Source organism: Heloderma suspectum, chromosome 5 (assembly GCF_057233095.1).
Source record: "Heloderma suspectum isolate Gila_16-S chromosome 5, 16-S_ref, whole genome shotgun sequence".
Classification (NCBI taxonomy): Eukaryota; Metazoa; Chordata; class Lepidosauria; order Squamata; family Helodermatidae; genus Heloderma; species Heloderma suspectum.
In genome coordinates this window covers 4,400,573-4,422,337 of record NC_139462.1, presented here as the reverse complement: position 1 = coordinate 4,422,337, position 21,765 = coordinate 4,400,573, and the positions used below count along the sequence as shown (strand labels likewise).

General features: G+C 47.3%; 1 protein-coding gene across 1 annotated transcript in view; it reads left to right on the top strand.

Moving 5' to 3' along the window:
- Window positions 1-20,494, top strand: part of LOC146343524 (shootin-1-like) — a 46,840-nt gene extending 26,346 nt beyond the window's left edge. The window contains exons 11-16 of the mRNA XM_084855247.1: window positions 131-257; window positions 2,644-2,693; window positions 14,999-15,111; window positions 15,881-15,940; window positions 18,715-19,003; window positions 19,559-20,494. Of these exons, the coding sequence (XP_084711373.1) occupies window positions 131-257; window positions 2,644-2,693; window positions 14,999-15,111; window positions 15,881-15,940; window positions 18,715-19,003; window positions 19,559-19,770 (851 nt within the window). The 3' untranslated portion in view covers window positions 19,771-20,494. The remainder of the gene's footprint in view (window positions 1-130; window positions 258-2,643; window positions 2,694-14,998; window positions 15,112-15,880; window positions 15,941-18,714; window positions 19,004-19,558) is intronic.
- Window positions 20,495-21,765: the final 1,271 nt, after the last annotated feature.

Here is a 21,765-nt window from a genome sequence, read left to right as displayed (position 1 = left end):
GCCATTTCTTTGTGAAGATCAGCAACGGCTCCCTGCTCCAGACCAGCTCTCTGTCTGTTCTCATCCCGTAAAAACAAAAAACACACCTGCCTGTCCCTTGGTTCCTGAGACTGTGCCATTCTCGTTGCAGTGAAATCCCTGGAAGAGGAGGCACAGGGGACTGCAGATGCCCCACCTCTTGAAGAATGCCCCTTGGCTCCCCTGCCTCCGCCGCCTCCGCCGCCTCTCCCTCCACCAACCTGCCCTGCTCATGTGGAGTAAGTGTCACACATCACCAGGCCACATCTTGCAGACTCTCACGGTCCTAGCATTTCAGGAGGCCCACCGTTCCTGTTTAGGAGAACACACCCTATACTTCAGAGGCGTTGGTGTGTCTGTGTGGGTGGGTGCAAAGGCTTTGTCCAAGCCCACGTTTAGGCCCCAGGACCTTTAGGGCTTTAGAAGTAATCAGCAGCACCTTGCCTAGTGCCCAGAAATGACTTGGAAGCTAGTGCAGCTGTTGTAAAATGGCCCTCATATGTTCCCAAGGCGGAGCATCAGCCAGCAATTTCGCTGCCCCATTCTGGTCCAACTGCAGTGCCCAGAGACCCTTTAGAGGCAGCCCCAGGTAGAGCATAGTGCAGTACTCCAGCGGTGTGGGACCTCCGGCCCGTGGGCCAAATCCAACCAGCCTGGGGTCCTAATCTGGCCCTGTGGGGTTTCCCAGAGGGCCATGCCCCCTTCCCCTGGACCCACTGCCTTCCCTTTTGTGCAGTTTTCCCCATGCGCATCTCCTAAGCCTGAGTTGCTGCCAGGAAGAGCCTTTATGCTACAATTTGCGGGTATGCTCAGTGCTTTGGCCCCACCCCTTTTGCCCTCAGCCCCACCCACCACTGGAATGTGGCCCCCAAGAGCTTCTCTGAAATGGAATTCAGCCCTCGGGCTGAAAGCGGTTCCTCGCCCCTAATCCAATCTGGTGTGACTCAGACATGTGTCACCACAGCCAGGTCTGACCTTTCCAGGAATGGGCATTCCAGCCTGAGCTGGGCAAATACAACCCTGGTCAAGGGGCCAAGCCAGTTTTCAAGGGCGCCAACACAGGCCGAACCCCTCTTCCTGCATCGGCACTTTTCCTGGCCAGGCGCACATCTATCTTGTCTGGATTATGCTTCGTCTTATGGTTCAGTAAATGGAGACTACTTGGCTGCCAGCAGCCTTTCAGCATGTGCAAGTGGCCCATCTCCTGTCCAAGAGGTTTATGATCCATGACAGAGACAGAGACCTCCAAGATTTAGTCACATGATCAGTAGAGGCAAGAGGTACCCTCTTGCTGGACTGTACCACTTCAGAATGCAGGTGGGGGATTGTACATGTGCAGGCCCCCCACCCCGCATAGAAAGTAAGCTCCCTGCACATGGATGCCTTGCATGTCAGAAAGCAGGCAAGGCTAGAACCCATCTTTCTGACCATGTCATTTTTCTTGTGCAGAAAGCTTATTTTATGTACCAGAGCAGTTGCCTGTGCATTTCCCCCCTTCTCCATTCCAAAGTGGTATAGCCCACCAAGAGCTGTACCACATGGATTTGAAAATACTGCTGTATGACTCCTAAGGAGAAGAGGGACATAATCCAAGAGACATCAGAGAGGGAGGGAGTGCGCACATCACGCCTTGATGCAGAAAGAGCTAAGTCCAGGTTCTGGCACCTCCAGTTAAAAAAAGGATCAAGTAGCAGGTGTCGGGAAGGCCCTCTAGTCCATCCCGGAGAGCCAGTACCAGTCAGAACAGAGAGCGCTGGGTTCGATGGACAAGTCCTCTCACCTGGCGCAAGGCGGCTTCCTGTGTTCTGCGTTCCCATGAGAGAGTTTAGCAACACCATTTTGAACAAGATAAAAACACGTTGCAGCATCAGGGAAGGGAAGGCGATCTCCTGCGGGAGACTAGAATCATAGAATCATAGAATAGTAGGGTTGGAAGGGGCCTACAAGGCCATCGAGTCCAACCCCCTGCGCAATGCAGGTATCCACTACATCAGCAGTGCCACATGGAGAAAAGTGTGGCCCTTCTTCCTTTACCATGAAATGTGATTTTATTTCAAAATAAAATTAACAAAATAAAGGCAGCAAAAAGAAGACCATATGTAATAATATATCAAGATCACTAAAGAAACAAAGGAATCCATTAATTATAATTCTTAGTTATAACTGATATGCTTAATGAACATTTACAGGAAAACAGCCTAAGTAGAAGCTCAATACCTAACGAAACAGTAAAAAATATAACTTATACAGCATAGAAAAGGAGTGTGGGTGAGTGCGTGTTATTTTGTGTGTATTAGTAAAAAAAAATAAAAATAGGCAACTTGTTTAGAATTTGATCAAAAGTTTGAAGGGCTTCAACGTACTAAATAAATGGAAAGCATGGTGCCATAATATCTTTCTTAAAATTAGGATTCCTTTCTTGCTGCACTTGCTGAGTAAGTTTATACATAGCCATAGGCTCCCAAATTTTATCCATCTGCTGCTCTTTAGTTGACTGCTTTGGAGACTTCCATTTACATGCTACACGTGACTTTGTGGCTGCATACAATTGCTTAAGAAGGTCTTTATGCAGGAATCCAGCATCATTAGATTCAAAACCTACCTTTACCTGATCTAACTTCACAGCCCCCTGATGGTCATCCGACAGCGGAAGGGAGCAGGGCAAGTGAAACACGGTGAGTGGAGGAGGGAGGGAGGGAGCTTCTGCAGTGCCACTCAGGTGCAGAATTTATCTGCCACACCTAGCTCAGGTCCAGGACCAAGTTCCAGAGGGTGAGGACTGGACTTTGGTGGTCAGAATGAGCTATTCATCCATCCATGGCAACTTCTGAGCGTTGCGCAAACGAGTGGTTCTGCCCCTCTTCTCCCCGTCAGAAACCCTGACGTCACATGGAGCAGCCTTTCCCAATCTGATGCTCTCCAGATGTGTTGAACTGCAACACCCATCATTCCCAGCTAGCCAATGAGGGCACCAGGTTGGGGAAAGCCGATGGATAGGAAATGGGGAGGGAAGGGAAGCAGGAAAGGACAGGAAGGGTACGTTGATAATTCATTTGGAGGAGGGCTTTTTAGTTTGGAAACAAAATGGCTACAGTGAGTTTATAAAACGGGTTTACGAAATGTGTGCTTTGAGAATTATGCATGGTGTGGAGAAGGTGGACAGAGAAGTTTTTTTCTCCTATTATGTTAAAATTCGGGGTCATCCCATGAAACAAATTGATGGTAGATTCTGGACATACCGAAGGAAGCCCTGCTTTGCAGAGCATACTGTAAATGTGTGGTTGTTGTTGTTCAGTCGTTCAGTCGTGTCCGACTCTTCGTGACCCCATGGACCATAGCACGCCAGGCCTTCCTGTCCTGCGCTCTCTCCCGGAGCGTGCTCAAGTTCATATTCATAGAATAGAATCATAGAATAGTAGGGTTGGAAGGGGCCTACAAGGCCATCGAGTCCAACCCCCTGCTCAATGCAGGAATCCAAGTCAGAGCATCCCTGACAAATGGCTGTCCAGCCTCGTCTTGAAGGCCTCCAGTGTGGGAGAGCCCACCACCTCCCCAGGTAATTGGTTCCATTGCCGTATTGCTCTGACACTCAGGAAGTTTTTCCTGATGTTCAGTCGGAATCTGGCTTCCTGTAACTTGAGCCCATTATTCCGTGTCCTGCACTCTGGGATAATCAAGAAGAGATCCTGGCCTTCTTCTCTGTGACAACCTTTCAAGTACTTGAAGAGCGCTATCATATCTCCCCTCAGTCTTCTCTTCTCAAGGCTAAACATGCCCAGTTCTTTCAGTCTCTCTTCATAGGGCTTTGTTTCCAGTCCCCTGATCATCTTTGTTGCCCTCCTTTGAACCCTCTCCAGCTTGTCTGCATCCTTCTTAAGGTGTGGTGCCCAGAACTGGACACAGTACTCCAGATGAGGCCTAACCAGTGCTGAGTAGAGGGGAACTAGTACTTCCCGGGATTTGGAAGCGATGCTTCTATGAATGCAGCCCAAAATAGCATTTGCCTTTTTTGCAGCCACATCACATTGTTGGCTCATATTCAGCTTGTGATCGACGACAATTCCAAGATCCTTCCCGCTCGTAGTGTGGTTGAGCCACGTATCCCCCATCTTGTAACTGTGCATTTGGTTTCTTTTTCCTAGGTGCAGAACTTGGCATTTGTCCCTATTAAATGCCATTCTGTTGTTTTCTGCCCAGCACTCCAGTCTATCCAGATCACTTTGAATTTTGTTTCTGTCTTCCAAAGTATTAGCTATCCCTCCCAATTTTGTGTCATCTGCAAATTTGATCAGCATTCCCTGCACCTCCTCCTCCAAGTCATTAATAAAAATATTGAAGAGCACTGGGCCCAGGACTAAGCCCTGCGGTACCCCACTCGTTACCTCTCCCCAGCTTGAGAAGGTCCCATTGATAAGCACTCTTTGAGTCCGATTCTGTAGCCAACTGTGGATCCACATGATCGTTGTTTCATCTAGCCCACTTCGAGCTAGTTTGCTCATCAGGATATCATGGGGCACTTTGTCGAAAGCTTTGCTGAAGTCGAGGTATATGATGTCTACAGCATTCCCACGGTCTACAAGGGAGGTGACTTGATCAAAAAATGAGATCAGATTTGTCTGGCAGGACTTGTTTTTGACAAATCCATGTTGGCTTCGAGTAATCACTGCATTGTTGTCAAGGTGCTTCCAGATGGATTGCTTTATGATCTGCTCCAGAATTTTCCCAGGGATTGATGTCAGACTGACTGGTCTGTAGTTCCCAGGTTCCTCCTTTTTACCCTTTTTGAAGATAGGGACAACGTTAGCCCTCCTCCAGTCATCTGGCACTTCCCCGGTCCTCCATGATTTCTCAAAGAGAATAGACAGCGGTTCTGAGAGCTCTTCTGCCAGTTCCTTTATGACTCTAGGATGCAGTTCATCTGGCCCTGGAGATTTGAACTCATTCAAAGTAATGAGGTGTTCCTTGACCATATGCCTGTCGATCTCAAGCTGCAATCCTGCCCCTTCAGCCTGTACTTCGCCTTTGCCAGGGGGGTCATAGACCCTCTTTTGGGAGAAGACTGAGCCAAAGTAGGAATTGAGCACCTCTGCCTTTTCTTTGTCATCTGTTATCATTTTGCCATCCTTATTTAATAGCTGAACAACCATTTCTTTCCTCTGCCTTTTACTATGCACGTAGCTGAAGAAAGCCTTTTTGTTGTTTTTAGCATCCCTCGCTAACCTCACCTCGTTCTCCGCTTTAGCCTTCCTGACGCCATCCCTGCAATTCTGTGCTACCTGCCTGTACTCTTCCTTTGTTACTTGGCCTTCTTTCCACTTCCTATATGTGTCCTTTTTTGTTTTCAGGTCATCCCTAAGCTTTTTGTGAAGCCACATTGGCTTCTTCTGTTGTCTTCCACCTTTTCTTCTTGTTGGAATTGTTTGTGATTGTGCCTTGAGAATTTCCTTTTTTAAAAGTTCCCACCCATCTTGGACTCCTTTTCTCGCTAGCATTGCTTGCCATGGGACCTTACTGATCATTGTTCTGAGTTTATTAAAATCAGCTTTCCTAAAATCCAGGGTACGCGTTTGACTACACTCGGCTTTTGCTTCCCTTAGAACCAAGAACTCAAGTACAACATGGTCGCTTTCCCCCAGAGTTCCTGTAACTGCTACTTTATCCACTAAGTCATCTCTGTTGGTTAGGATCAAGTCAAGGATAGCCGATCCTCTAGTTCCTTCCTCTACTTTCTGTAGGAGGAAGTTATCCGCCACACAAGTCAGGAATTTCCTGGAGGGGCCATGTTTTGCAGAATTTGTCTCCCAACAAATATCGGGGAAATTGAAGTCCCCCATTACTACTACATCATGCTTCCTTAAAACATTGGCTATTTGCTTTTCAAAAGTTTCATCCTTGGCTTCTCCTTGATTGGGTGGCCGGTAGTAGACTCCGACCACCAGGTTCCTTTTATTCTTTGCTCCATTTATTTCAACCCAGATGCTCTCGATGGGGCTACCAAGCTCCTCCTCCTGTATTTCTGTGCAGAGATATGTATTTTTCACATACAGTGCAACCCCGCCTCCCTTTCTGTTCCTCCTGTTCTTTTTGAACAAGTTATATCCTTCAACTGCTGTATTCCAGTCATGAGAGTCATCCCACCAAGTCTCAGTTATACCTATCAAGTCATAATTTCCCTCCTGTATTAAGAGTTCAAGTTCGTTCTGTTTGTTTCCCATACTCTGGGCATTAGTATATAGACATCGAAGACCATGTGCTTCATAGTCTGGCTTTCTTCCTACATGTGTCTGAAGACTATTATTGGGCGCTATCAGCGCTGTTCTCTCCATTGCAGTGCATGCGCCTACGTCCATTGTTACCCCCAACATTACATCTCCCTTCCCCGTAGGATTCAGTTTAAAGCCCTCCTGATGAAGTTCTTCATGCTGTGGCCAAACACATTCTTCCCAGCCTTTGTGAGGTGCAACCCATCCCTAGCCAACAGCCCATCTTCCAGGAAGTATAGCCCGTGGTCCCAGAATCCAAATCTCTCTCGTCGGCACCACCTTCGTAGCCAGTCATTCACCCGGAGTATTTTTCGTTCCCTTTCTATCCCTCTTCTAACTACTGGAAGGATGGATGAGAAAACTATCTGGGCCCCAAAGTTCTTGAGTTTCCTTCCCAAAGCTTCAAAGTCTGACGTGATCTCTTCGTAGCTCCGCTTGGCGGTATCATTTGTTCCCACATGGATGAGAAGAAAGGGATACCTGTCAGTGGGCTTTATGAGTGCAGGCAACCTTTCAGTCACGTCTCTAATCTGTCCTCCCGGGAGACAACATACCTGGCGAGTCCACGGGTCTTCGCGACATACTTGGGTCTCGATCCCACGCAGCAAGGAGTCTCCCACTACTACCACTCTTCTCTTCTTCTTCTTGTAGGCCTGGGTTTCATCGCCTCTGTTTGACTGACCTTCAGCCTCTTGCTCACTCTCATGCAGGTTCCCCTGTGATTCTTCCTCTGCAGGCTGTCCTCCAGTCTCATCTGCAAGTACCTGGAATCGGTTCCACAGCTCCACCGCTTCCACTGGTGCAGAGTGGCGTCTAGTTCTTCTTCTCCTAACTGTCACCGTTTTCCAAGGAGTATCCTCTACTCCATTTTTCTTCACCTCAGCATTTCCCACTGCCTCATCTTGCTGTTGCTCTTCAAGCTTCTGGTCTGCCCTTTGCTGCTGTAGTTCCCCCATTCTGTCCAAGAACTCTTCGTGTTCTCTTATTCCCCGGAGGGTTGACAGTCGCCGCTCCAGTCCACTTACTTTTTCCTCCAGCAGCGTGATCAACTTGCACTTGTTGCAGGTGTAGGCCATGTTGTTCTCAGGCAAGAAAACAAACATTGCACACACCTTGCAGGTCACCACCACTGGAGAGTCTTGTCCTTCCATAGCCTCTTCTCCCTTTTTGTGTCTAGCTTTGTGATTGTTCTAGACTAGCCTGTGCCTGCTCCTCTACTCAGTAGAGGTTAAAAGCAGAGTCCCACTGGTGTGGAAGTGTGTGTTACAAGACAAATAAATGAAAAAAAGTTAGTAAAAAAAAATAAAAAAAAAATGTTAGGGGCCTCCCCCTTGACCTCCCCTGCCGAACTCCCCTGGCCAACTCCTGTTTGCTCCCCCTGTTCGCTCGCTCTGTTCGCTCGCTCTCTGGGAGCTTGCCTGCTTCTGTAGTCCCTGGACCAGCTGGAGCAGCTTGCTCTGCTCTGCTCTGCTCAGCTGGGAGGCGGGAAACAGACTGAAGCTTCCCGCCCAGTCAGCTGCTGGGAGTACTCAGGCCACACCCCTCCAATTCAGTTGGAGCTCTCAGAAGCTCCTGGTGAGCTCACAGCCAGTCAGAAGGATAAAGGGCAGCGCCCTGGGCTTCCTGCAACCCACTTACCTCTTAGCCTCTGTCTCCTTTGTCTCCTTTGTCTCTTCAACCACTGCAACTCCCCTGGCCAACTCCTGTTTGCTCCCCCTGTTCGCTCGCTCTGTTCGCTCGCTCTCTGGGAGCTTGCCTGCTTCTGTAGTCCCTGGACCAGCTGGAGCAGCTTGCTCTGCTCTGCTCTGCTCAGCTGGGAGGCGGGAAACAGACTGAAGCTTCCCGCCCAGTCAGCTGCTGGGAGTACTCAGGCCACACCCCTCCAATTCAGTTGGAGCTCTCAGAAGCTCCTGGTGAGCTCACAGCCAGTCAGAAGGATAAAGGGCAGCGCCCTGGGCTTCCTGCAACCCACTTACCTCTTAGCCTCTGTCTCCTTTGTCTCCTTTGTCTCTTCAACCACTGCAACTCCCCTGGCCAACTCCTGTTTGCTCCCCCTGTTTGCTTGCTCTGTTCGCTCGCTCTCTGGGAGCTTGCCTGCTTCTGTAGTCCCTGGACCAGCTGGAGCAGCTTGCTCTGCTCTGCTCTGCTCAGCTGGGAGGCGGGAAACAGACTGAAGCTTCCCGCCCAGTCAGCTGCTGGGAGTACTCAGGCCACACCCCTCCAATTCAGTTGGAGCTCTCAGAAGCTCCTGGTGAGCTCACAGCCAGTCAGAAGGATAAAGGGCAGCGCCCTGGGCTTCCTGCAACCCACTTACCTCTTAGCCTCTGTCTCCTTTGTCTCCTTTGTCTCTTCAACCACTGCAACTCCCCTGGCCAACTCCTGTTTGCTCCCCCTGTTCGCTCGCTCTGTTCGCTCGCTCTCTGGGAGCTTGCCTGCTTCTGTAGTCCTGCTTCTGTAGTTCTGTATTCATTGCATCCGTGATGCTATCTAGCCATCTCATCCTCTGCCGTCCCCTTCTCCTTTTGCCTTCAGTCTTTCCCAGCATCAGGGTCTTTTCCAGGGAGTTTTCTCTTCGCATTAGGTGGCCAAAATATTGGAGCTTCAGCTTCATTATCTGTCCTTCCAATGAGCACTCAGGGTTGATTTCCTTTAGGATGGACTGATTGGACCTCCTTGCAGTCCAGGGGACTCGTAAGAGTCTTCTCCAGCACCACAGTTCGAAAGCATCAATTCTTCGGCGCTCAGCCTTCCTTATAGTCCAGCTCTCACAGCCATACATTACTACTGGGAAAACCATAGCTTTGATTAGACGGACCTTTGTCGGCAAGGTGATGTCTCTGCTTCTTACTATGCTGGCTAGGTTGGCCATAGCTTTCCTCCCAAGGAGCAAGCGTCTTTTAATTTCATGGCTACAGTCACCGTCTGCGGTGATCTTGGAGCCCAAGAAAGTAAAATCTGTCACTGCTTCCATTTCTTCCCCTTCTATATGCCAGGAAGTGATGGGGCCAGATGCCATGATCTTTGTTTTTTTAATGTTGAGTTTCAAACCAGCTTTTAAACTCTCCTCTTTCACCCTCAACAAGAGGCTCTTTAGATCCTCTTCGCTTTCTGCCATTAGGGTGGTATCGTCTGCATATCGGAGGTTATTGATAATTCTCCCAGCAATCTTAATTCCAACCTCTGATTCATCCAACCCGGCATTTCTCATGATGTACTCTGCATATAAGTTAAATAAGCAGGGTGACAATATGCAGCCTTGTCGTACTCCTTTCCCAATTTTGAACCACTCGGTTGTTCCATGTCTGGTTCTTACTGTTGCTTCTTGACCCTCGTACAGGTTTCTCAGGAGACAGGTAAGGTGGTCTGGTACTCCCATCACTTTAAGAATTTGCCACAGTTTGTTGTGATCCACACAATCAAAGGCTTTAGCGTAGTCAATGAAGCAGAAATAGACGTTTTTCTGGAATTCTCTTGCTTTCTCCATGATGCAGCGAATGTTGGCGATTTGATCTCTAGTTCCTCTGCCTCTTCTATACCCAGCTTGTACTTCCGGTAGTTCTCGGTTCGCATACTGCTGAAGCCTAGCTTGTAGGATTTTGAGCATCACCTTGCTGGCATGTGAAATGAGCGCAATTGTGCGGTAGTTTGAACACTCTTTGGCATTGCCCTTCTTTGGAATTGGAATGTAAACTGACCTTTTCCAGTCTTGTGGCCACTGTTGAGTGTTCCAGATTTGTTGGCATATTGAATGCAGCACTTTAACAGCATCATCTTTTAGGATTTTAAATAGCTCGGCTGGAATACTGTCATCTCCGCTAGCTTTGTTGTTACTAATGCTTCCTAAGGCCCACTTGACTTCACTCTCGAGGATGTCCGGCTCAAGTTCAGTGACCGCACTATCATGGCTATCAGGGACATTCAGATCTTTCCTGTATAGTTCTTCTGTGTATTCTTGCCACCTCTTCTTAATCTCATCTGCTTCTGTTAGGTCCCTGCCTTCTTTGTCCTTTATCATGCCCGTCTTTGCACAAAACGTTCCTTTGAGATCTCCAATTTTCTTGAAGAGATCTCTAGTCTTTCCCATTCTGTTTGTTTTCCTCGATTTCTTTGCATTGTTCATTTAAGAAGGCCTTCTTGTCTCTCCTTGCTATTCTCTGGAACTCTGCATTCAGTTGGGTATATCTTCCCCTTTCTGCCTTGCTTTTCGCTTCCCTTCTTTCGTGAGCTACTTGTAAAGCCTCATCAGACAGCCACTTTGCTTTCTTGCATTTCTTTTTCTTTGGGATGGATTTCGTTGCTGCCTCCTGAACAATGTTACGGACCTCCATCCATAGTTCCTCAGGCACTCTTCAGTGCAAAAAGATGTGCTGATGGCTGAGACCTTAAATGGCTTTGAAGGCCAATGAGGCAAATTCATGGAAAGAGGCTTTTCTCAGCGATACATTGTGGCCATATGAATCCTCCGTGTTCAGAGGCAGAAATCTACTGGATCTCTTAATGCCCTGCTTGGTGTGGGCTTCCCTTTGGGGCATCTGAATGGCCACTGTGGGAATTGGTACGGGGTTGATTCCACTTTCTGGAATTTTTTAATGAGAGGTCTGTTCTTGATCTGTTTGTTTGTTTTGGGTTTCTTGGGGAATCTTCTTAGGGCAGAAAGGTGATATACAGAGAACTTAATTAATCAATTAATGTATTATTATTTTATTATTAAAAAAACAGATGCTGGGCTAGATAGGCCATTGGTCTCATCCAGTAGGTCTGTTCATAGAATCATAGAATAGTAGGGTTGGAAGGGGCCTACAAGGCCATCGAGACCAACCCCCTGCTCAAGGCAGGAATCCAAGTCAGAGCATCCCTGACAAATGGCTGTCCAGCCTCGTCTTGAAGGCCTCCAGTGTGGGAGAGCCCACCACCTCCCCAGGTAATTGGGTCCATTGTCATATTGCTCTTACAGTCAGGAAGTTTTTCCTGATGTTCAGCCGGAATCTGGCTTCCTGTAACTTGAGCTCATGATTCCGTGTCCTGCACCCTGGGATGATTAAGAAGAGATCCCGGCCTTCTTCTCTGTGACAACCTTTCAAGTACTTGAAGAGTGCTATCCTATCTCCCCTCAGTCTTCTCTTCTCAAAGCTAAACATGCCCAGTTCTTTCAGTCTCTCTTCATAGGGCTTTGTTTCCAGTCCCCTGATCATCTTTGTTGCCCTCCTCTGAACCCTCTCCAGTTTGTCTGCATCCTTCTTCAAGTGTGGTGCCCAGAACTGGACACAGTACTCCAGATGAGGCCTAACCAGTGCTGAGTAGAGGGGAACTAGTACTTCCCGGGATTTGGAAGCGATGCTTCTATGAATGCAGCCCAAAAGAGCATTGGCCTTTTTTGCAGCCACATCACATGGTTGGCTCATCTTCAGCTTGTGATCTACAACAATTCCAAGATCCTTCTCGCTTGTAGTGTGGTTGAGCCACGTATCCCCCATCTTGTAACTGTGCATTTGGTTTCTTTTTCCTAGGTGCAGAACTTGGCATTTATCCCTATGAAATGTCATTCTGTTCTTTTCTGCCCAGCGCTCCAGTCTATCCAGATCCCTTTGAATTTTGTTTCTGTCTTCCAAAGTATTAGCTATCCCGCCCCATTTTGTGTCATCTGCAAATCTGATCAGCATTCCCTGCACCTCCTCCTCCAAGTCATTAATACAAATGTTGAAGAGCACTGGGCCCAGGACTGAGCCCTGCGGTACCCCGCTCGTTACCTCTCCCCAGTTTGAGAAGGTCCCATTGAGAAGCACTCTTTGAGTCCGATTCTGTAGCCAACTGTGGATCCACCGGATCGTTGTTTCATCTAGCCCACTTTGAGCTAGTTTGCTCATCAGGAGATCATGGGGCACTTTGTCGAAAGCTTTGCTGAAGTCGAAGTATATGATGCCTACAGCATTCCCACAGTCTACAAGGGAGGTGACTTGATCAAAAAATGAAATCAGATTTGTCTGGCAGGACTTGTTTTTGACAAATCCATGTTGGCTTCGAGTAATCACGGCATTGTTGTCAAGGTGCATCCAGATGGATTGCTTTATCATCTGCTCCAGAATTTTCCCAGGGATTGATGTCAGACTGACTGGTCTGTAGTTCCCAGGTTCCTCCTTTTTACCCTTTTTGAAGACAGGGACAACGTTAGCCCTCCTTCAGTCATCTGGCACATCCCCCGTCCTCCATGATTTCTCAAAGAGAATAGACAGCGGTTCTGAGAGTTCTTCTGCCAGTTCCTTTATTACTCTAGGATGCAGTTCATCCGGCCCTGGAGATTTGAACTCATTCAAAGTAATTAGGTGTTCCTTGACCATATGCCTATCGATCTCAAGCTGCAATCCTGCCCTTTCAGCCTGTACTTCGCCTTTGCCAGGGGGATCATAGACCCTCTTTTGGGAGAAGACTGAGCCAACATAGGAATTGAGCACCTCTGCCTTTTCTTTGTCATCTGTTATCGTTTTGCCATCCTTATTTAATAGCTGAACCACCATTTCTTTCCTCTGCCTTTTACTCTGCACGTAGCTGAAGAAAGCCTTTTTGTTGTTTTTAGCATCCCTTGCTAACCTCAGCTTGTTCTCAGCTTTAGCCTTCCTGACGCCATCCCTGCAATTCTGTGCTATCTGCCTGTACTCTTCCTTTGTTACTTGGTCTTCTTTCCACTTCCCATATGTATCCTTTTTTGTTTTCAGGTCATCCCTAAGTTTTTTGTGAAGCCACATTGGCTTCTTCTGTTGTCTTCCACCTTTTCTTCTTGTTGGAATTGTTTGTGATTGTGCCTTGAGAATTTCCTTTTTTAAAAGCTCCCACCCATCTTGGACTCCTTTTCTCGTTAGCGTCGCTTGCCATGGGACCTTACTGATCATTGTTCTGAGTTTATTAAAATCAGCTTTCCTAAAATCCAGGGTACACATTTGACTACACTCAGCTTTTGCTTCCCTTAGAACCAAGAACTCAAGTACAACATGGTCGCTTCCCCCCAGAGTTCCTGTAACTGCTACTTTATCCAATAAGTCATCTCTGTTGATTAGGATCAAGTCAAGGATAGCCAATCCTCTAGTTCCTTCCTCTACTTTCTGTAGGAGGAAGTTATCCGCCACACAAGTCAGGAATTTCCATGAAAACAATTCATGTTTTGCAGAATTTGTCTCCCAACAAATATCGGGGAAATTGAAGTCCCCCGTTACTACTACATCATGCTTTCTTAAAACATTGGCTATTTGCTTTTCAAAAGTTTCATTCTTGTCTTCTCCTTGATTGGGTGGCCGGTAGTAGACTCCGACCACCAGGTTCCTTTTATTCTTTGCTCCATTTATTTCAACCCAGACGCTCTCGATGGGGCTACCAAGCTCCTCCTCCTGTATTTCTGTGCAGAGATATGTATTTTTCACATACAGTGCAACCCCACCTCCCTTTCTGTTCCTCCTGTTCTTTTTGAACAAGTTATATCCTTCAATTGCTGTATTCCAGTCATGAGAGTCATCCCACCAAGTCTCAGTTATACCTATCAAGTCATAATTTCCCTCTTGTATTAAGAGTTCAAGTTCGTTCTGTTTGTTTCCCATACTCTGGGCATTAGTATATAGACATCAAAGACCATGTGCTTCATAGTCTGGCTTTCTTCCTACATGTGTCTGAAGACTATTATTGGGTGCTATCAGAGCTGTTCTCTCCATTGCAGTGCATGTGCCTACGTCCATTGTTACCCCCAGCATTACCTCTCCCTTCCCCGTAGGATTCAGTTTAAAGCCCTCCTGATGAAGTTCTTCATGCTGTGGCAAAACACATTCTTCCCATCCTTTGTGAGGTGCAACCTGTCCCTAGCCAACAGCCCATCTTCCAGGAAGTACAGCCCGTGGTCCCAGAATCCAAATCTCTCTCGTCGGCACCACCTTCGTAGCCAGTCATTCACCCGGAGTATTTTTCGTTCCCTTTCTCTCCCTCTTCTAACTACTGGAAGGATGGATGAGAAAACTATCTGGGCCCCAAAGTTCTTGAGTTTCCTTCCCAAAGCTTCAAAGTCTGATGTGATTTCTTCGTAGCTCCGCTTGGCGGTATCATTTGTTCCCACATGGATGAGAAGAAAGGGATACCTGTTAGTGGGCTTTATGAGTGCAGGCAACCCTTCAGCCACGTCTCTAATCTGTCCTCCCAGGAGACAACATACCTGGCGAGTCCACGGGTCTTCGCGACATACTTGGGTCTCAGTCCCATGCAGCAAGGAGTCTCCCACTAGTACCACTCTTCTCTTCTTCTTCTTGTAGGCCTGGGTTTCATCGCCTCTGTTTGACTGACCTTCAGCCTCTTTCTCACTCTCATGCAGGTTCCCCTGTGATTCTTCCTCTGCAGGCTGTCCTCCAGTCTCATCCGCAAGTAATGTTCCTGCATTCTGGGTATTAGCATGAATTTTGGTGTGCCTGTTCAGGGCAGAATTCTACATTTCAAGTTCAAATATCTGCTTCTTTGTTTTCAAGGGACCAGGGAAGATAGAAAATCTAATTGTGACACAATATCTGGACTGAGGTCTCACAGACATTGTGACTGATTAGTAAGCTGTGTGTAGTTAATATTTGTGCATCTAAAACACCCAGTACTAAAGCATTCCATATGTGGCAATGTAGCAATAATCCAAACAATTAGATTTCAGAGGCACCAACAGCATGGGTGGAACTGAGCTGTCTCCCTTTCCTTATGGTTAGGCGACACCAGAACTGATGATATGAAAGCAAAAGCGGTGGAAGAAATGATAGCCCGGATCAAAAGTGGGGTGGTGCTGCGGCCAGCTAGGAGGGATGCTGGGACCATCTCCAAAGTAAGTGGGGAGTGGGAAGCAAAGGGGCCAGGGAAGCATTGGCCCTGCCTGGGGGTGAGGAGACATCTCAAGCTCTCCTTGGAGTGGCTGAATCAGAGAATCAGAACAACGAGGCTCTCATGAGTGATAATGTTACTGCTCAACCCTACAGGAAAGTTGCTTAGAGCAGCCTTCCCCAACCTGGTGCCCTCCAGATGTCTTTGACTTGATCTCCCGTCATCCCCAGCCAGTGTGATATTGGTAACATTGGCCAGGGATGATGGGAAGTGGAGTGCCACACATCTGGAGGGCATCAGGTTGGGGAAGACTGGTTTAGAGCAGGGGTGTTGAACCTCTTTCAGCCCAATAGCCAAACTCAGTTTTGGAGAAGCTCTTGGGGGCTGCATTCCAGTGGAAGGTGAGAGAGGCCAAAGGCAAAATGGGGAGAGGCCAAAGGCTGAGGGGATGGGGCTGAAATGCAAAATAAAGAGCCAGCAATTTTTTGCTTAAAGGTCTGCCAGTAGTTTAGCCTGAGAACAGAGAGGCACTGCAACCTCTTAGGATGTGGTGGTGGGGGACACCTCGCAAAAGCCAGGAAACCACAAACATTCAACAGTCAGGAGAAAGAGGAAGGGGTGATGGCTTTCTAGGGAGTCCTCAGAGGACTGGACTGGGACCCCAGGACATTCAGATTTGGCCCGTGAGGCCCAAAATTCTGCACCCCTGCTTTAGGGGAAGGGATGGGGACTAAATGCTACCTCATGGGATTTTCCGTCCATCTCTTCCCAAGGCACCATCTGCTGCAGTGAGTAAGCGCAGAAGCACTACGATGGAGCTCCAGGGCCTCCTGGTAAGAAGGGCTTCAGTCAGTGTATTGCATTCTGGGCCTTCATTCTGGGCTTTTAGCGTATGCCGCGGTGGCTTAGTGGTTAAGACGCTGAACTGCAGACTGGAAGGTCGGCAGATCAGCAGTTCGAGACCTGAGTGCCGTGTGACGGAGTGAGCGCCCACCTTCAGTCCCAGCTCCTGCCAACCTAGCAGTTCGAAAGCAAGAAATTGCAAGTAGATAAATAGGTACCGCCTCAGCGGGAAAGGTAACAGCGTTCCGTGCACCTCGGTGTTCAGTCATGCCGGCCACATGACCACGGAAGTGTCTTCGGACAGCGCTGGCTCTTCGGCTTAGAAACGGGGATGAGCACCGCACCCTAGAGTCGGACACGACTGGTAGGGGACACCTTTACCTTTACCTATATGACATCTAAGAGTTTGGGCTGTAGCTGATCAGTTCTTACCATTCTTTTGCACAGAGGGGCATACTGGGAGAGGTGAGAGATGTGGTGAGTTGGGAGATGTGAGTTGCAGCTTTGCCCCTTTGGCTGTGATGTGCCCAGAGAATCCACCCAGTCACCCTTGCTCACTCCCTCAGCTGCTTGTCTGAAATCCATCATCAGTTTTCAGGGGGAAAATATGACAATGGGCTGATCTACACTTATGGTTTTTTTCACTTCCAATGAGGTTTCACCACCCGTCTTTCACACTACACAGTCGCCACCTCGAATTGGAACTGGAATTTCCTGCTTCCGTGCTCCTACTTTCAATACCCTGATATCCCAGTATTTCCCCTTAATGTGCTCTGATTTTCTGCCTTCGCTACTGTATCTGGTCGTAGTCCCCTCCCCTGCATGTCCATATACGGCGGTGTTTGTATTTCCCTCCTGTCCAGTCACAGCTCTCGACATCCCATGTCGTCTTCCGGCTACTGATCGCATAGCTTTCTCAGCACTCAGTGTTTCCTCAGCAACAAGCAAAGGGCTTGGAAACTAAGCAGGCTTGGCCTCAGTCAGTAGTTGGATGGGCGACCGCCTGGGAATCGTGGCTTCTCCGCAATGTTTTTTTTTTCTAATTCAGGCATGATCTTCGAAGATTCGAAAATTCATCAAATCTTCGAATTTTCGAAGAACATGCCCGAATTAGGGGGGAAAAACATCGCAGAGAAGCCACGATGCTTGGACGGTAACGCCTTAATTAAAAAAAAAAATCCAAAGCAGGGGATAGGAGGGGGTGAAACCTAGTCTCCTTGGAAGGGATAGAACAACCCCCTGCTCAATGCAGGAAGCCTGATTCCCAGGCGGTCACCCATCCAACTACTGACCGGGGCTGACCCTGCTTAGTTTCCAAGATCAGACAAGCGCGCGCACATCCAGCCCTTTGCTTGTTGCTGAGGAAACATTGAGTGCTGAGGAAGCTATACGATCAGTAGCCGGAAGATGACATGGGGCCGTCAAGAGCTGTGAGCATGGTGGGCATGAAATCAGCAGAAACAGGAAGAGTTTCTGATCCTCCAATGAGAGCCTCCATCTTTAAGGGCAAGAAAACAGCACAGCGCTCGAGTGTGAACTGAGCTCGCACATTCGATGAAGCACTGCAACAGGGAAAATGGGCGAGTGTGGATAATCACGTTTTAATGTGAGAGCATTTAACCCAACAGGACACCGAATTCATTGTGATGGCGGGCGCAATGGAGATCGGCCCAATGTCAGCAAGAGATGTACAACTGTAAAAAGGCAGATATGCCAATGTTTTCATTGTCCATTTGTAGCCCTTCTGTGGTTTCCCATTGCTTCTTCCATCTATTTTTTTACCAGAAAAAAAAATCTGTTATGGAAATAAAAAAAACAGAATAGCTGCACAATGCCTCTGAAGTGTTAGCACTAGTTTGCACCTCAGGGCTTAAATGTGTATATTATCCAAAACTCAGTATCCTTCTGAAATATTTAGAGAAGCTTGAGAGAACTTACATTCATCAACAAAGCAACTAGTCCTGATTCAAGGGAAAGGCCATCTTAACAGAAAACAAAAAATTAATGAAAAATAATAGTTAACACTCCAGAAGCAAAATTGCTCCCCCCAAAGTGTGCTTTAACTGCCACTGTGCCAATTAAAATTGGTTTCCACTGATTAATTGTGCCTGACTGGTTTTGTTAATCTGTTAAACCATTTAAACCTTGAGTGCTTAATACTTTATTTATTTATTTATTGCATTTATACCCCGCCTTTCTCCCTCTCGCAAGGAACTCAAGGCGGCTTACATTATCCTCCTCCTCACCGTTGTATCCTCACAAACAAAGTCCTAATTCACACATGCAAGTTTGGGTGCTTCCAGACGGAAGGGTCCTAGCATTAACCATCCAAAGGCATTGTGCAGCTCTTCCATCTTTTCCCTAACAGATTTTCCAGGGGTCGTGGTAACTGCAACATCAAGGGATGACTTGTGCATCTAAATGGACCATTCTGGATCTAACAGCATAGATAGGATTTTGCCTTACCTGAAGTCAGTTCACACTTTCAGCTGCCAGGAATCAAGTGTAGAAAAATCAAGTGATATACAGGTGTGAGTATAATAGATTGGTTCATGGGGCTTGCAGTGGCCTTTCCCTTGCCTACGGCTTGGCTTGTTTGCGTAAGGCATTTGGAGGTGTTCTGCAATAGGCCTGCTCTTGGCACATCCCCCCTGCTGTCCCAATAGCGAATGGGGAGGTTGGTCCATGAGAGATGTTCCTGCCTTTGGGCAGAGGACTTAAGACTCGCTGGCATCCAGGTTCATTCCAACTCTGTCCTGCCTAGAGTACTATAAAGAGGCCAGTCAGGAGATCAGTCCGGCGCAAAGGCAGCCAAAAGAAGCTCGCGGACAATCAGCTGGAGTCAATATTGCAGAGACGCCGGCAGATCGTCGACTGCCCAGCCGAGACTCGAGCCCTGCACAAGCAACCTGCCACAGCAACAGCATACAACCCACTCATCAAAGCTGGAGGGGCCGAGGTGGGGGGTCTCTACTCCACATCAGAGGCAGAGCTGCCGAGGAACCCTCATCCCAGCATGCAGAGTTGCGTGAATCCCAGCAAAGGTCTACCAGGTAGAAAGCTGCTTGCTGAAACTTTTCTAATGTTCCAGTTGTCCCTATTTTCCAGGGATGGCCCTCTGCGCAGATGCTACCTATGGATTATATATCCATATAATCATATATATCAAATCTCATATTCTCCAGATGTGTTGGACTACAACTCTCATAATCCCCCACCCAGCATAGCTGGCTGGGGGATTATGGGAGTTGTAGTCCAATACATCTGGAGGTCCCCAGGTTGGGGAAGGGCAGTCATAGATTGTCATAAAGGCAGAGGGATCCTTGTAGGACATGTAGTCCTCAGTGCAGGAAATCCAGACTAGAGCATCCTCAACAGACAGGTGTCCAACTGTCATAAACATGCCCTGCAGTACACAGCCTGCCATTTGACAGTTGCAAATTTGAGCACTGCAACTGCTCAAGTAGATTTCAAACAAAGTCACCTAGGGCGACTCAGCTTGCTTCATAGGCAAGCAGGGATGTGAACCTGCATTTCCCACATCTGCGTCAGATCTGCTTGCCACTAGAGCTCATGTGATATCTGCATGGATGTCTTTGTTTTCTAAGGCGACTCCGACAAGCCTGCAGCTGAGGCCCCACTACATCTAGAGGACTGGGCTGCGGTTCGGTTTCAGAAGAGAGCAGCATCTCTTCAGGCTAGCAGGAGGATCACTCCCACACCATGGGCCTACACCGAAGTAGAGGAGAGCAGCCTGAAAGCCATCCCGTCTCCAAGAGCTGCTTGGAAAGGCAAAGAGGTGAAGACAAACACAGTATAAAAACAGGGCTCACACCCAATTCTTCCATTGTCTCCAAACTTGAATTCCTTGTGGTTTCAAGACTGAAACAATAGGTATGCATACCAGTGAATTGAATGCTGGCTCCCACTCATTTTAATAGGGCTGGCACAGGAGAATTGGCTCCTGGATCGTGCCCCTGGATTTGGGGTGGTCAGCTCCCTTTCCTGACAGACGCAGGCTTGTTGTATCATGTGGAGCTGTTATAAACTGGTACACACCAGTGAGAAATTCAACAGGTGCAACTATAACCTCATAGCAGTTCCATGTGATGCAAAAAGTCTGTGTCTGTCAGGAAAGGGACGAGGCAACCTTGCGTGTCCTGGCTGTGCAAGGCCAGACCCAGAACCAGGAAAAAACAGATTTACTTGAGGGCTGTTGTGCAACCCCCATTATGATCTTGGGACGCCAGTGCAAGATCAGTGTGGCTACAGTAACTGTGTCAATTACATGTAATCCAAGCTCTAATATTGGGCTAGGCTGTTAATTTTAACTGCATTAAAACCAGAAAGTATTTAAATGTGATGTCCTGATGCAGTTGATATTTAATGTAAACCACAGTTATTAGAGGGGGAAATAATTTATTATCTGATGAATCAGCAAGTCGTACCTGAATTTTAAAGATATGTACATCAATTATTTAGCACCCTGCAATGTCATATTCCAGAGTAACAACCAATGAATAAACCTTTCTCTTGATATGTTCATGCTTCTTTGCTCTATTTTTTTACTTTAAAAATTATCATTACCTTTGTGACACAAAGTATATTTATAACGCAGTCCTATGTCTACTTAAAACTAAGTCCCATTGAGTTCAACAGTGCTTACTCCCAGGAAACTGGGTAGAGAACTCCAGCCTGACTGATTAACTTCTTTACAGTGCAATCGGTAGGCGGCAGTATTGCAACTGAAACTCTCCCCACCACCTGAGTTCGATCCCAGTGGAAGCCGGGTCTCGGGTAGCCGGCTCAGGTCAACTCAGCCTTCCATTCTTCCCAGGCCGGTAAAATGAGTGCCCAGTTTGCTGGGGGAAAGGTAGCCACGACTGGGGAAGGCAACGGCAAACCACCCCGCTGTAGTCTGCCATGAAAACGCCAGCGCAAGCGGCGTCCCTCTAGGGGTCCGTAATGACCGGTGCTTGCACAGGAGGAACCTTTCCTTTCCTTCCTATGCATGTGTCTTCAAAAGTAAGACCCATTGAATTCAATGGGAATTACTCCCAGGTAGAGATGTATAGCACTACAGCCTTGATATAGTTATATTTTAAACTAGACTTTTTACTCTGCTTTTCCCCTCCAAAAAAGTGGCTTAAAAGCATAAAAACAACAATAATCAATTACTGAAACACATTTTTCAAGCTAAAAGCAAACTAATATTTGTGTATATAACAGACCTGTAAAAAGAGTCTTTTAAACTTTTGGAGAAAAATGGTTGGTATCATGTGAAGCAACAGGTAAAAGTAATCATTTCATGTCATTTATTTTATTTCTGTACTGCCCAACAGCCAAAGCTCTCTGGGTGGTTTACAAAGATTTTTAAAAACTTTAAAAACTTAAAAGTGCAATGTAATATAATATGCAACCATTTACATACAAACATATAAACACACACAGACATATGCATACATATTATACACACACAGACATATGCATACATATTATCATCGTCATTATTATTAATAGTTATTAATGTTAATAATAATAATAATAATAATAATCACATTTCTATACTGCCACATAGCCAAAGCTCTCTGGGCATTTTACAAGGATATATAACGGGCTCATTCTGGTTTACTTGTTTACCAGGTTGGCACCTGGGTCGGTTGAAGCACTTGAAGGGCCACTTGGAGGAGATGGGGGGGGGGTTGGTCCTGAAGCCCACCGGTTAAAGCAAAAGGTCAGATTAGAATCGACTGCGGGAACTCAGTGCCTTGCAGTAAACTGGGGAGGCCTTCTGACTCCCCGTCAGAAATGCGTG